The 14,176-nt window shown below is 33.9% G+C and overlaps 1 protein-coding gene across 1 annotated transcript in view; it reads left to right on the forward strand.

Annotated features, from left to right (window-relative positions):
* Positions 1–14,176, forward strand: part of ATR (ATR serine/threonine kinase) — a 102,964-nt gene that overhangs the window by 77,613 nt on the left and 11,175 nt on the right. Inside the window, exons 37-41 of the mRNA XM_067737614.1 lie at positions 7,151–7,248; positions 7,828–8,060; positions 9,002–9,136; positions 10,655–10,855; positions 12,219–12,362. Coding sequence (XP_067593715.1) covers positions 7,151–7,248; positions 7,828–8,060; positions 9,002–9,136; positions 10,655–10,855; positions 12,219–12,362 — 811 coding nt within the window. The remainder of the gene's footprint in view (positions 1–7,150; positions 7,249–7,827; positions 8,061–9,001; positions 9,137–10,654; positions 10,856–12,218; positions 12,363–14,176) is intronic.

The following is a 14,176-nucleotide window of genomic DNA, read 5'->3' on the forward strand; positions in this document are numbered from 1 at the left end:
TGCGATAATGAGGGCAGGGAGTCACACCTCTAACAGAGGAGGTGGAAGGTGGAAAGGGCCGACTCAAATAGAGCCAGAGGCGCCTCAGGTAAAAGAAACCAAAAACCTATGCTATAGTGCCACCTACTGGAAAACAAAAGAAAGGCCTCTAATCTCAAACCTGCCCCTACTTCAGATGTACTGGCAGAGGAACAACTCATCTAGCACCATGAATAACCACAGTGACAGTACCACAAAAAGCAAATGATGATTTTCCAGGAACCAGACTTAAAGATGCAGAATATTGCAATTTGATAGAGAATTCAATATAGCTGTCATGAAGAAACCCAGTGAGCTGCAAGAAAACTTAGAAAAACAGTTCAGTGAGCTCAGGAATAAAATTAATGAACAGAAGGAGTACTTAACTAAGAGAGTGAAACTCTAAAAAAGAACCAAACAGAAATTCTCGAGTTGAAGACCTCAATAAATGAGATGAAGAGTACATTTAAAAGCATTGGAAATAGAGCAGACCATATGGAAGAGAGAATTAGCAAACTTGAAATGGTACAAGTAGGACAGGAAAGAGAAGATATTTTAAAAATGAGGAAATTCTAGAGAGCTATTCAACTCTTTTAGGAAGGGCAACATTAGGGTAATGAGTATACCCGAAGAGAAGAGAGAGAGAAGGGAGCAAAGCATTTATTTAAATAATAGCTGAGAACTTCCCAAACTTGGAGAAGAAACTGGGTATACAAGTTCATGAAGCTAAGAGAACACCTAATTACCTTCTCTAAGACAGATTGTATTAAAATTGTCAAAAGTCAATGACAAAGAAAGAATTTTAAAGGCAGCTAAGGAAAAAGGGATGGTAACCCACAAAGCTACCTCATTGGGCCATCAGATTTCTCAGCAGAAACTCTACAGACCAGGAGGAAGTGGAGTGACATTCTCAAAATACTGAAAGTCATCACTCAGGAATACTCTGTCCAGCAAAGTTATCATTCAGATATGAAGGAGAAATAAAGACTTTCCCAGACAACCAAAAGCCAAGAGAGTTAATCAACATGAGACCTGCCTTACAAGAAATGTTGAAATGAGCTTTTCTACCAGAAACAAAATGGCAAAAAGTACACAAAACTTTGACTAAGGCGATAAGTAGACAGAATCAAAAGTTGCAAGTCTTTATCACAACAGGTTTTTAAACACTTTGTTATAGCGTAAAGGTTAAAGAGGGAAAATGTTGAAAAAATAAATATAGCTGCTTCAATTCAGTAACAAACTCACAACATAAAATGGGATAATTTGAGACAACAAAAATATAAAAGGGGAAGAGGAAAAGGATGGAACCTACATAGGTAAATGAAGGTAAGATCCTATCAGCAGAAAAAGGACTATTTTATCTATGAGAGATTTCATACAAACCCCATGGTAACCACAAAACATAAATATAGAGTAGAGACATGAAACATAAAAAAAGAGGAAACTACGAAAAACAGAAAACCTCCAAACCAAAATGGCAGACAGAAACACAAGGAAAAAACAAAACAAAACAAAACAGTGGATATATAGAGCAACCAGAAAACAAAAGCTAAACTGGCAGTGCTAAGTCCTCATCTGTCACCTAAAATGTAAACGGATTGAATTCACCAACCAAAAGACACAAAGTGGTTGGATGGGTTAAAAAAAACAAGACCCAACTATATGCTGCCTCCAGGAGCTCAGCTCTAAAGACAAACATAGGCTGAAAGTGAAGGAATTACCAAGAAAATGGAAATTAACAGCAACACAGTAATGGTAGGGGACTTTAACATCCCACTTGTGTCAGTGAATAGATCATCTGGAGAGAAATTCAAGGAAACAGCAGAACCAGATGGATTTGATAGATCTATACAGAACATTACATTCAAATGCAGCAGAATACATATTCTTCTCAAGTGTACGTGGAACTTTCTAAAGAACAAATCTCAATAAATTTAAAAAGATTGAAATCATATCAAGCATCTTTCCCAATCACAATGGTATGAAACTAGAAGTCAACTACAACAAGAAAGGTAGAAAAATGACAAGTATATGGAGACTGAACAGCATGCTACTGAAGAGCTATTGGGTCAACAAAGAAATCAAAGAAGAGATTAAAAATTACCTGAAGACAAATGAAAATGAAAATATGACATACCAAAAAAATCTATGGGATGCAGCAAAAGCAGTACTAAGAGGGAACTTTATAGCAATACAGGCCTACCTCAAGAAACAAGAAAAATCTCAAACAATCTAACCTTACACCTAAAGGAAATAGAAAAAGAACAAACGATGCCCAAAGTCCATAGAAGGAAGGAAATAATAACAATCAGAGTGGAAATAAATGAAATAGAGACTAGAAAGACAGTAGATAAGATCAGTGAAAATAAGAGCTGGATCTCTAAAAAGATAAACAAAATTTACAAACCTTTATCTAGACTCACCAAGAAAAAAAGAGAGAAGGGTCTGATAAATAAAATCAGAAATAAAAGAGGAGAAATAACAACGGATACCACAGAAAAACAAAGGATTGTAAGAGAATATTATGAACAAATTGGACAACCTAGAAGAAATGGACAAATTCTTAGAACCATACACCCTTCCAAGACTGAATCATGAAGAAACAGAAGGACCAGACAGCTTCACAGTGCATTCTACCAAACATTCAAAGAAGATTTAATGCTCAAAGTCTGCCAAAAAATTGAAGAGGAAGGAACGCTTCCTAACTCATTTTATGAGGCCAACATCACCCTGATACCAAAACCAAACAAAGACAACACACAAAAAAGAAAATTATAGGCCAATATCTCTGATGAACATAGACACCAAAATCCTCAATAAAATATTAGCAAACCAGCTGCTACAATGCATTAAAAGGATCATACACCATGATCAGTGGGATTTATTCCGGGGATGTAAGGATGATTCAACATACACAAATCAACCAACATGGTACACCACATTAACAAAATGAAGGATAAAAACCATATGATCATCTCAATAGATGTAGAAAAAGCATTTGAGAAGATTCAATATCCATTTTTGATAAAAAGTGTCAATAAAGTGGGTATAGTAGAAACATACCACAAATTAGTAAAGGCCATGTATGTCAAACCCACAGCTAACATCATAGTCAACCATGAAAAACTGAAAGCTATCCCTTTAAAATCAGGAACAAGACAAAGATGCCCCCTCTCACCACTCTTATTCAACATAGTATTGGAAGCCGTAGTCAGAGCAAATAGGCAAGAAAAAGAAATGAAAGCCATCTAAATTGTAAAGGAAAAAGTAAAATTGTCACTATTTGTGGATGACATGATTTTTTATGTAGAAAAGGCTGAAGAATACACGAAAAAACTATTAGAAATAATAAACAAATACAGTAAAGTTGCAGGATACAAAATCAGTATACAAAAATCTGTTGCATTTCTATTATACATGCTAGCAGTGAGCTAGCAGAAAGAGAAATTAATAAAACAATCCCATTTACAATTGCAGTAATAAGAATAAAATACATAGCAGTGAATTTAACCAAGGAGGTGAAAGACCTGTACACTGAAAACTATAAGACATTGCTGAAAGAAATTGAAAAAGACACAAGTAAATGGAAAGATATTCCATGCTCATGGACTGGAAGAATTAACATTGTTAAAATGCCCATACCTAAAGCAACCTACAGATTCAGTGCAATTCCTATCAAAATCCCAAGGACATTTTTCACAGAAATACAACAAAAAATTCTAAAACTTATATGGAACCACAAAGGACCCCAAATAGGCAAAACAAACCTAAGAAAAAAGAACAGGGGACTTCCCTGGTGGCGCAGTGGTTGAGAGTCCACCTGCCGATGCATGGGACGCAGGTTCATGCCCTGGTCCGGGAAGATCCCACATGCTGTGGAGCAGCTGGGCCTGTGAGCCATGGTCGCTGAGCCTGTGCATCTGGAGCCTGTGCTTCACAACGGGAGGGGCCACAACAGTGAGAGGCCCACATACCGTAAAAAAAAGAAAAAAAAAAGAACAAAGTTGGAGGTATCACATGCCCTGATTTCAAACTATATTACCAAGCTGTGGTAATCAAAATAGCATGGTACTGGCAGAAAATAGATACATAGATCAGTGGAACATAACTGAGAGACCAGAAAAACACCCAGGCTTCTATGGACAACTAACATTCAACAAAGCAGCAAAGAATATACAATGGAGAAAGGGTAGTCTCTTCAATAAATGATGTTAGGAAACTGGACATCCATGTGCAAAAAAAAAAAAAAATGAAACTAGACCACTATCTCATACCATACACAAAAATCAACTCAAAATGGATTAAAGACTTTAATGTAAGACCTGAAACCAGAAACCTCCTAGAAGAAAACCTAGGCAGTACGGTCTTTGACATCCACCTCAGTAATATCCCTCTGGATATGACTCCTTAGGCAAGGGAAACCAAAGCAAAAATAAACAAATGGGACTACATCACACTAAAACATTTCTGCACAACAAATGAAACCATCAACAAAATGAAAAGACAGCCTACCAAAAAGGAGAAGATATTTGCAAATGGTATATCCAATAAGGGGTTAATATCCAAAATATATGAGAATTCACACAACAACAACAAAAACCAACCCAATTAAAAAGTGGGCAGAGGAGCTGAATAGACATTTTTCCAAAAAAGACATTCAGATGGCCAGCAGACACATGAAAAGATGTTCAACATCATTAATTATTAGGGAAATGTAAAACAAAACCACAATGAGATATCATCTCACTCCTGTTAGAATGACAGTTATCAAAAAGGCAAGAGAAATAACAAGTGTTAGAGGATGTAGAGAAAAGGGAACCCTCCTACAGTGTTGGTGGGAATGTAAATTGGTGCAGCCACTGTGGAAACAGTATGGAGATTCCTCAAAAATTTAAGAATAGAACTAGCATATGATCCAGCTATTCCACTTCTGGGTATTTATCCAAAGAATATGAAAACACTAATTTGAAAAGGTATGTGCACCCCTATGTCCATCGCAGCATTATTAAAATAGCCAGGATATGGAAACAACCAAAGTGCCCATCAACAGAAGAGTTGGCAAAGAAGTTGTGGTGTATACACGTATACAAGAGAATACTACTCAGCCTTAAAAAAAGATGAAATCTTGCCATTGTGACAACATGGATGGACTTTGAGGGTATTATGCTAAGTGAGATAAGTCAAACAGAGAAAGACAAACACCGTATGATTTCATTCATATGTGGAATATAAAAAAACAAAGAAAAACAAAACAAATGAACAAAACAAACCAAATAAAAACAAACAGGTAGATACAGAGTAGTGGTTACAGAGGGGAAGGGGAGAGTGAAATGGGTAAAGGGGATCAACCGTATGGTGATGGATGGGAACTAAATTTTTGGTAGTGAGCATGCTATAAGGTATATAGAAGTAGAAATGTAACCTACACATGAAACTTTTTTAACGTTATAAACCAGTGTTAACCTAAATAACAAATAAATAATGAAAGTAAATTTTTTAAAAAAGAAATACATTTCGTATTGTAATAGCTGCCACAAGTAATAGCTGCCATAAATAGTGATTCCTCTGAAGGATCTGAGCAAAGTAAATTGAAAACCTTCTGGAAAGGGTTCACCATTCTAGATGCCATTAAGAACATTTGTGATTCTTGGGAAGATGTGAAAATATCAACGTTAACAGGAATTTGCAAGAAGTTGATTACAGTCCTCATGTATGACTTTGAGAGGTTCAAGACCACTGTGGAGGAAGGAACTGCAGATGTGGTGAAAGTAGCCAAGAGAACTAGAATTAGGAGTGGAATCTGAAGATGTGACTAAATTGCTGTAATCTCACGATAAAAACACAATAAAACGAATGAGGAGCTGCTTCTTATGGATGAAAGAAAGTGATTTCTTGAGATGGAATCTACTCTTGGTGAAGATGCTATGAACACTGTTGAAATGACAACAAAGGATTTAGAATCTCACCTAAACTTAGTTGATAAAGCAGTGGCAGGGTTTGAGAGGATTGACTGCAGTTTTGAAAGAAGTTTTCCTATGGGTACAATGCTATGAAACAGCATTGCACGCAACAGAGAAATCGTTCATGAAAGGAAGAGTCAGTCAGCGCAGCACACTTCATTGTTGTCTTATTTTAAGAAATCGCCACGGCCACCCAGCCTTCAGCAGCCCCCACCCTGATCAGTCAGCAGCCATCAACATCGAGGCAAGAGCCTCCGCCAGCAACAAGATTACAACTCGCTGAAGGCTCAGGTGATGATTAGCATTTTTTAGCAATAAAGTATTTTACAATTAAGGTATGTATATTGCTTTTTTTAGACATATGCTATTGCACACTTATTAGACTACAGTATAGTATAAACATGACTTTTATATGCATTGGGAAACCCAAAAATTCGTGTGACTCCCTTTATTGTGATATTCTCTTTATCGCAGTGGTCCAGTACCAAACCTGCAATATGTCCGAGGTATGCCTGTACTAACTTTTCACAGATTTGGCAGAGACACAGGGTTGAGTGGTTTGTTGAGAGGATGGTGAGGAAATTGAACTTGATGGAAGATGTATGTGGTGAATAGTGAGAAACTAAGATTGCAAAGTTATAAAGAAAAAGGGTTGTATATATTTGAATCCCGAGCAGAGTCATTCATATAGTCTTAATCTAAAGGTAAGTGATTGCTGTTTTTAAACGGGGGGAGTATGATAAAGCTAGAATTTCAGAAATGGTAGCCTGGAATTTATTGAAGGGAAGAAATGTGGAATTAGGGAGACCAAGTTACTGTAATTTCCCAGAAATTGAGTGATTGGGCCTGACCTAGGCTTATGACCATGGAATACAAATAAAGGCACAGATCCTAAGGACAATTTAAAAGAAGTACTGACAGGAGTTTGACCAGGTCAAAACTTGAATTATTTTTGGTCAGTGTATTGATACTATAGAGGTTAGTGAGGAATGAAGAAAGAAAAAAGTGGGGAGAGAGGAGTCAAAGATAATGTGTACTAGGAAGAAATACTGATGCTATAAAAATTTTTGTCAGAGGCCATATATTTCTCAAGTGGTAGTTTAAGTCTTTATATTTAATTCATATAATGTAAAAAAGAATACTACGTTAATATATTTTCTATGTAATTGCAGGTCTTTACAGTATGGAAATCAGTTCATATATCAATCAATGCCACGAATGTTATCACTATGGCTTGATTTTGGTGCTAAGGCATATGAATGGGAAAAAGGTATAATTTTTTGGTAAAATTTTTAAGGGACTGAGAAGAATTATGATTTATGTGAGAGCAAGAAACGAAATGTTAAAAAAGAGGAGAAAGACTAAGCATAGACTTTTTAAAGTAGTTGGAGTTGCAGGGCCTGGAAGTGTAAACCTGCTCGTTCCTTGGTAAACCTAACACATTTTGAAAAATATTAGTTTAAGCCAAATAATTTACGTTAAAAATTACAATGGATTGTGGCTTGTTCTGTTTGCTTCTAGTGAAAATATATGTATAGCTGATTCACTTTGTTATACAGCGGAAACTAACACACCACTGTAAAGCAATTATACTCCAATAAAGATGTTAAATAAATAAAGTCTGTTTAAAAAATTTTAAAAAGAAACGGGCCTTGAGATTTTCAGTGGACTTAAATATTTTTTCCTACCTGGACAGAGAAAAGTATCTTTTCACAAATTGGCAAGTGATCTAGCTTTGGACCTGGGAATAACATATATCTTAAAGCAGTTTTTAAAACAAAATTTTTTTTCTGTGAAATTGATATACTTTTTTACTGCTATTTTTAACTTTGATTTTTTTTTTTTCCAGCTGGCCGCTCTGATCGTGTACAAATGAGAAATGATTTAGCTAAGATAAACAAAGTTATCACAGAGCACACAAATCACTTAGCTCCATATCAATTTTTGACTGCCTTTTCACAATTAATCTCCCGAATTTGTCATTCTCATGATGAAGTTTTTGTTGTCTTGATGGAAATTATAGCCAAAGTGTTTCTGGCCTATCCTCAACAAGCAATGTGGATGATGACAGCTGTGTCAAAGGTGATATATTAATCACAATAGTGTCTTTTTCCATATTAATGCTAATATGTAGATACAAGTTCCAGGGTTTCTCTCTTATATTAGATTTGTAGCAAGAAGATAAATTTTAAGTATTTTTAAAAAGAAACTATAGTACTATGTCTCATTATAAAATTTAGAAATATTTACTGTATCAAATGAAGTGACTAGTATGTTTAAGATTGAAGGATTTATCATGTGTTTTTCTTTATGAAGTATAGTAAAGTGTTAGTGCTTGGTATAAAACGGTAACCTATTTTTTTTCCAAGTTTTTTAATCCAAAGTATCAGAACTATTAATACTAGAAAATTTTATTGCATTATTAATAGGAATGTACAAATTGGTAAATATATTGAATTAATAAATATTTTAGAGAATTTAGAAACTACAGAGAAATATAAAAAAGAAAATTAAAATTCACTGTTTATATCATTAATATTTTGATGTATTTTTGTATGTTTATTATCTATGCATATTTTAACACTAAATTTGGATTGCATAGATATGTAATTTCATATTTTTCACCTAAAATTGTTACCATAATCATGTTCCCATGTTAAATATTCATTGAAGAACCAATTTTTAAAATTTTATAAAATTCTATAATGGTTAGCCATCTATAATTTATTTAACTGCTGTTGATCATTAAGGTTGTTTACTTTCTTTGCTGTTGCAAAACATCTAGACACATCTATATTTATTCTCATTTCTGATTATTCCTTCAAGATAGATCCTAAGAAGGGAATTCATCAGGTCGCAGGATAGCAGCATTTTTATGGCTATTGATAGTATTGCCAAATTGATTTCCAGGAAATTTCTATCACTGTAAACTTTCATCATGCATACTGTTTAAGTTGATTTTTGTCAATCAGAAGTTTTGTTATCTTTTAACAATTGCATTTAACTTTTTTTTTTTATGACAGTCTTCTTATCCCATGCGTGTAAACAGATGCAAGGAAATCCTAAATAAAGCTATTCATATGAAAAAATCCTTAGAAAAGTTTGTTGGAGATGCAACTCGCCTAACAGATAAGCTTCTAGAATTGTGCAATAAATCGGTACTATCATAAATCTTACTACTTATAGACCAAGTTGGATGAAACTTTTATATGATTTCAGCTGGTTGTATTTCATTTGATTAATTATATTTAAATTCTCATATATGTTGGTATACACATATATCAAAAGTTATCAAATTGTATACTTTAAATACGTGCAGTTTACCTTAATAAAGCTGTTTTTAAAATTTCTAACATATGTCCCTCTCTCAAATATCCTCTAAATTTCTAAAAGTTCTTCTTAATGTAAATTCTTCTGAGAGTAAATTATCCATATTTATTAGAAGTTTTTTAAAATAGAGGATATGAAATATAAGAATATAAAATACTCAGTTAAAGTTCTCTCTGTGATTGTTTTCTGTCATATCTTTGAACTTTCAAAACTCATATACATTAACCTACATACATGATAGGAAAGAAGACTGGAGTTTTGGGTTTCATCCTTTCAGTAACATTTCATTGTCTACCAGGGAACAAGCACTGTGCCTAAGGGAAACAAAGATGAGTAGGACATGTTCTCCTGCCTCGAAGTGCTCACAGTCTCATAGGAAGCCACTCAGATGGTTATCATATACTGTATAACTACTTTTTTCAGTAGGTTTATGACTAGAGTATAGACATGCTTATAGGAATGAACTAGTATTCTACCCAAGGAATTGGAGGGGAAAAACTCCTGAAGAATGTGTAGGAAGGGTAAAAGTGGGGGTAGGGGTAATTATAAGGAGGGACAGTCTCTATAAGGTAAATAACTTGACTTCCCCTTACAAATATTTACTCTATCATCTATTTACAGTTGAGAAGGTAGAGACTACCCTATTTCTCACCTTCCCTTCCAATAAACATCTTGAAAGAGTAATCTGTTTTTGCTATCTGCATTAATCCTGTTTGTCCCCTGACACTCTTGACATTATGAAAGATAGTGTTATGATAATGGCCAACATTTATTAAACACTGGCACTTTTCTAAGTGCTTTACTTGTACAAACTTCCAGTTCTCTATGTGAAACCTTTGTGGCCAACTACATTTAGAAATTCAGGATTTTTAGATTTTTAAAGGTAATGCAGTACATATACTTTTTATTAAGTATCATCACTAGGGGTAATCTGGTAGAGTATCCTGTAATCAGATACATAACTATTTCTTCAGTGAAACATATTAATCTTTGTAGTAAGTGAGACGTTCAGATATCTTTTTGCTGCCAAATGAGATTTGGTACAAAAAAAAAAGTTTGATTTACAGAGCTCTTTGGAATTTGTAATGTGTGATAACAAATTGTAGGCCGCTATTACCCACCTTAGTCATTAAACATCGTATAATGTAGGTACTATTTATTGATAAGTAAAAGAGTACAGAGAGGTTTAAATGAGGTGATGTATTTTTAAAAATTAGAAAAGTACAGACTGCTGAGCCATTGTAATTAAGCTATTATAGAAGTGAAATTTTTGTTTTGAGTAAAAGTAAGCATTCTATAATTCAAGGTAAACAGAGAAATTAAAATGTACTATTTTTCCCCCCCAGGTGGATGGAAGTAGTTCCACGCTGAGCATGAGCACTCATTTTAAAATGCTTAAAAAGCTGGTAGAAGAAGCAACATTTAGTGAAATCCTCATTCCTTTACAATCAGTCATGATACCCACTCTTCCATCAGTTCCGGGTGCCCATGCTAACCATGAGCCATTTCCTGGGCATTGGGCCTATATTGCAGGCTTTGATGATATGGTAAACTGCAATTTTATATAACTGTAACTATGCTTTTAAAATTAAGTTGAAATGTCAGATTAAGTTTAAAAGTGTTTTTCTCAGAGACTAAGTGGATTTTATTTGCAAAGAAAAAATGATTGGAAATACAGAAAAGTAAAACTATATAGTGATGGGACAAAATTAAGTAATAAAAATCTCATGTTCAACCTAGTATTTTGATTTTTTCAGATGTTCATATTGTTTTAATATGACTAAAATCTTTATTTTTTCCATAATTTGATTTTTCCATATTCATCTTTGTCCTAAAAATGGGGAACAGAAAGAGAACGAAATACAATTTTTGTTTGTAATTTGTATTTTGGGAGGAAGTGAATTTCAGCTAGGAAGAGCTTGATTCTTTTTTGTTGCTGTTGTTACTATCTTAAAGAAATGGTACCAGAGCACTTCTGAGTAAATACTTTTGAAAACTCTGTATTTATTCCAGTACTTCTGTGGCTCAAAACATTTGTTTAACTGCTTCAGACCAATTAATAAGCCACATAATAAAATTATTCTCGTTACTTATAGTCATGCTTTGTTTTTAACTTAATATTATTCAACTTATTTACTTACATCTTTAGTTGGACATGATTTTGGAGGCATTTCTTTTGTCAAAAATAAAATTACTTTCCATTGATAAACATTTCTTACCATTAAAGAAATTTAAAAACCATCTTAGGTTCTGCAGAAAAGTCCTAAGAAAATGTTTCAAAAATCTTTTAAACATTACGGCTGCTTTAAGAGGCTGCCTAAATTTGAATGTGTATGTATTTACTTACACTGCTGACAGAGTAATCCTGATTTTTTTTTTATAAATTTATTTATTTATTTGTTTGTTTTTATTTTTGGCTGTGTTGGGTCTTCGTTGAGGTGCGCGGGCTTCTCATTGTCGTGGCTTCTCTTGTTGCAGAGCACGGGCTCTTGGCGCGCGGGCTTCAATACTTGTGGCACATGGGCTCTAGAGCGCAGGCTCAGTAGTTGTGGCGCACGGGCTTAGTTGCTCCATGGCATGTGGGATTTTCCCAGGCCAGGGATCGAACCTGTGTCCCTTGCATTGGCAGGCGGATTCTAAACCACTGTGCCACCAGGGAAGCCCCAGACAGAGTAATCCTTTTACTTCAATAGCCATTTCTAATGGGTGAAAATGTGTCTCTATTTATGTCCAACCATTCTTTTCATAGATCATAATTAAGATAAATTATTAAAATAATAAATTTGCTACATAATATAGGTTATTATATTTTCCTTTTTATTGTGTTAGGTAACACAATATTTATAATACACATAGAAGTTTAAACAAAGAATTTTGACCTTTATTTATATATAACTCATCATCTTTTAGGTAGAAATTCTTGCTTCTCTTCAGAAACCAAAGAAGATCTCTTTAAAAGGATCTGATGGGAAGTTCTACATTATGATGTGTAAGCCAAAAGATGACTTGAGAAAGGATTGTAGACTAATGGAATTCAATTCCTTGATTAATAAGGTTTGGATATAGTTTGCTTTTATTTTAGAATTGCCATAATTACTATCAATGAGATATGGGCAAATAGGTCTCTCTTAAAAAGAGGAAATGAAGTACACTGCCTTTTTCATTTTCACTTAATTTGTTTTATTGGGATAAAATATACATAACATAAAATTTATCATCTTAACCATTTTTAAGTGTTCAGTTCAATTCAGTGGCATTAAGTACATTCACACTGTTGTGCAACCATCCCTCTCCAGAACTTTTTCATCTTCTCCAACTGAAACTGTATATCTGTTAAACAGTAACTCCCTATTCCCCTTCCCCCCCAGGCTCTGGTAACCACCATTCTACTTTCTGTCTCTATGAATTTGACTACTCTAGATACCTTGTATAAGTGGAGTCATACAGTATTTGTATTTTACTGGCTTTCTTCACTTAGCATTATGTCTTCAAGGTTCATCCATGTTATAGCACATCAGAATTTCTTTCCTTTACAAGGTTGGATAATATACAGTTGCATGTGTATACCAATTTTGTTTATCCATTCACCCATCAGGGGATATGTGGATTGCTTCCACTTTTTGGCTATTGTGAATATTGCTGCTATGAAGATAAGTGTACAGATAACTGTTCAAGTCCCTGCTTTCAGTCTTTTGGATATGTGCCCTGAAGTGGAATTGCTGGTTTCACTTAATTTTTAAAAAATAAGATACTTTTTGTTATATTGAGAAAAATGTATAAGACATATTAACAAAGGAAAATATTTTCTATTTAATGTTTAAATTATCTATAATATACTTTTTCTATCAGATTTATTTATGTTTTATATTTTGATGCCAGAAAAAAAAATGTTAGGTTCTGTTTTTACCAACACACTTTTTAGAGGTGATCATTAGTATTTTTTTCGGTTCTGTTGGTAAGTGCTTGATTTCTATCTCATAGATGATATGAGAAATCTCACTAAAGGGTTATTGTAAATGTATAGTCTTAGGGGTTTTGAATTATTCTCTAGCCAGATATTTATAAGTGCATAGCATCTGTTTTTCCATTGGTAAAAAATTAAACCATACTGTGAAAACTTTATTGTTTTCCTATAAGCTCTTTGTTCTGCCTCTCTATCCCCTTCCTGCATTTTACTGGTACCTCTTTTATTAACAGGAAAAAGTTATGGACCTTTAACATAGAAAATAAATAGCAGCAGATGAGTTCATTTTTTAAAAAGGAGAATTATGGTTTGTGCTTAGTTTAACCAAAAGTAATTTAAAAATTAATACCACAATAAAAACCCATTTCATAGGTATTAAGGGAAAGAATATTTTTATTTAAAATGTTGTTTGGTAAATTGGTAACTTAATTCCCAAAGCTCCCGGAGTGTTTTTCTAGTTGGGAGTATCAGGTGGCCTGGATTTAATTTATAAATTTATCTTAATCAGCCTTGTTACCAATTAAGTTGTTTCATTACCTTTCCCCCACATTAACATGGTCAAATAAAATAGCCTGATTGTGAAAAACTCGTCTCATTACGTTGGTCTAGGAGGCCATATACTGATCTTTACATGTGATTCTCATGCCATACTATTTGGCTGACATTTATGTAGCCTATCTATTCCTAAAGTTTAAAATGTATTTTTGGTCAGTGATTGTGCTTTAAAATTTGACAGGTTACAATTATAGATGTGTGCTTAGTTTGTTTATTTCATACAGTTCCAGAATTAAACAAAATACTGTTTATCCTTACCTAGTATATTTCAGGATTAATCAGATGAGATGTGTAAAGCTTTCTTCTGCTAGGAGATCATTTTTCAAATGAAGCTATGATATTAAACTGT

This window comes from Pseudorca crassidens, chromosome 5 (assembly GCF_039906515.1).
Source record: "Pseudorca crassidens isolate mPseCra1 chromosome 5, mPseCra1.hap1, whole genome shotgun sequence".
Classification (NCBI taxonomy): Eukaryota; Metazoa; Chordata; class Mammalia; order Artiodactyla; family Delphinidae; genus Pseudorca; species Pseudorca crassidens.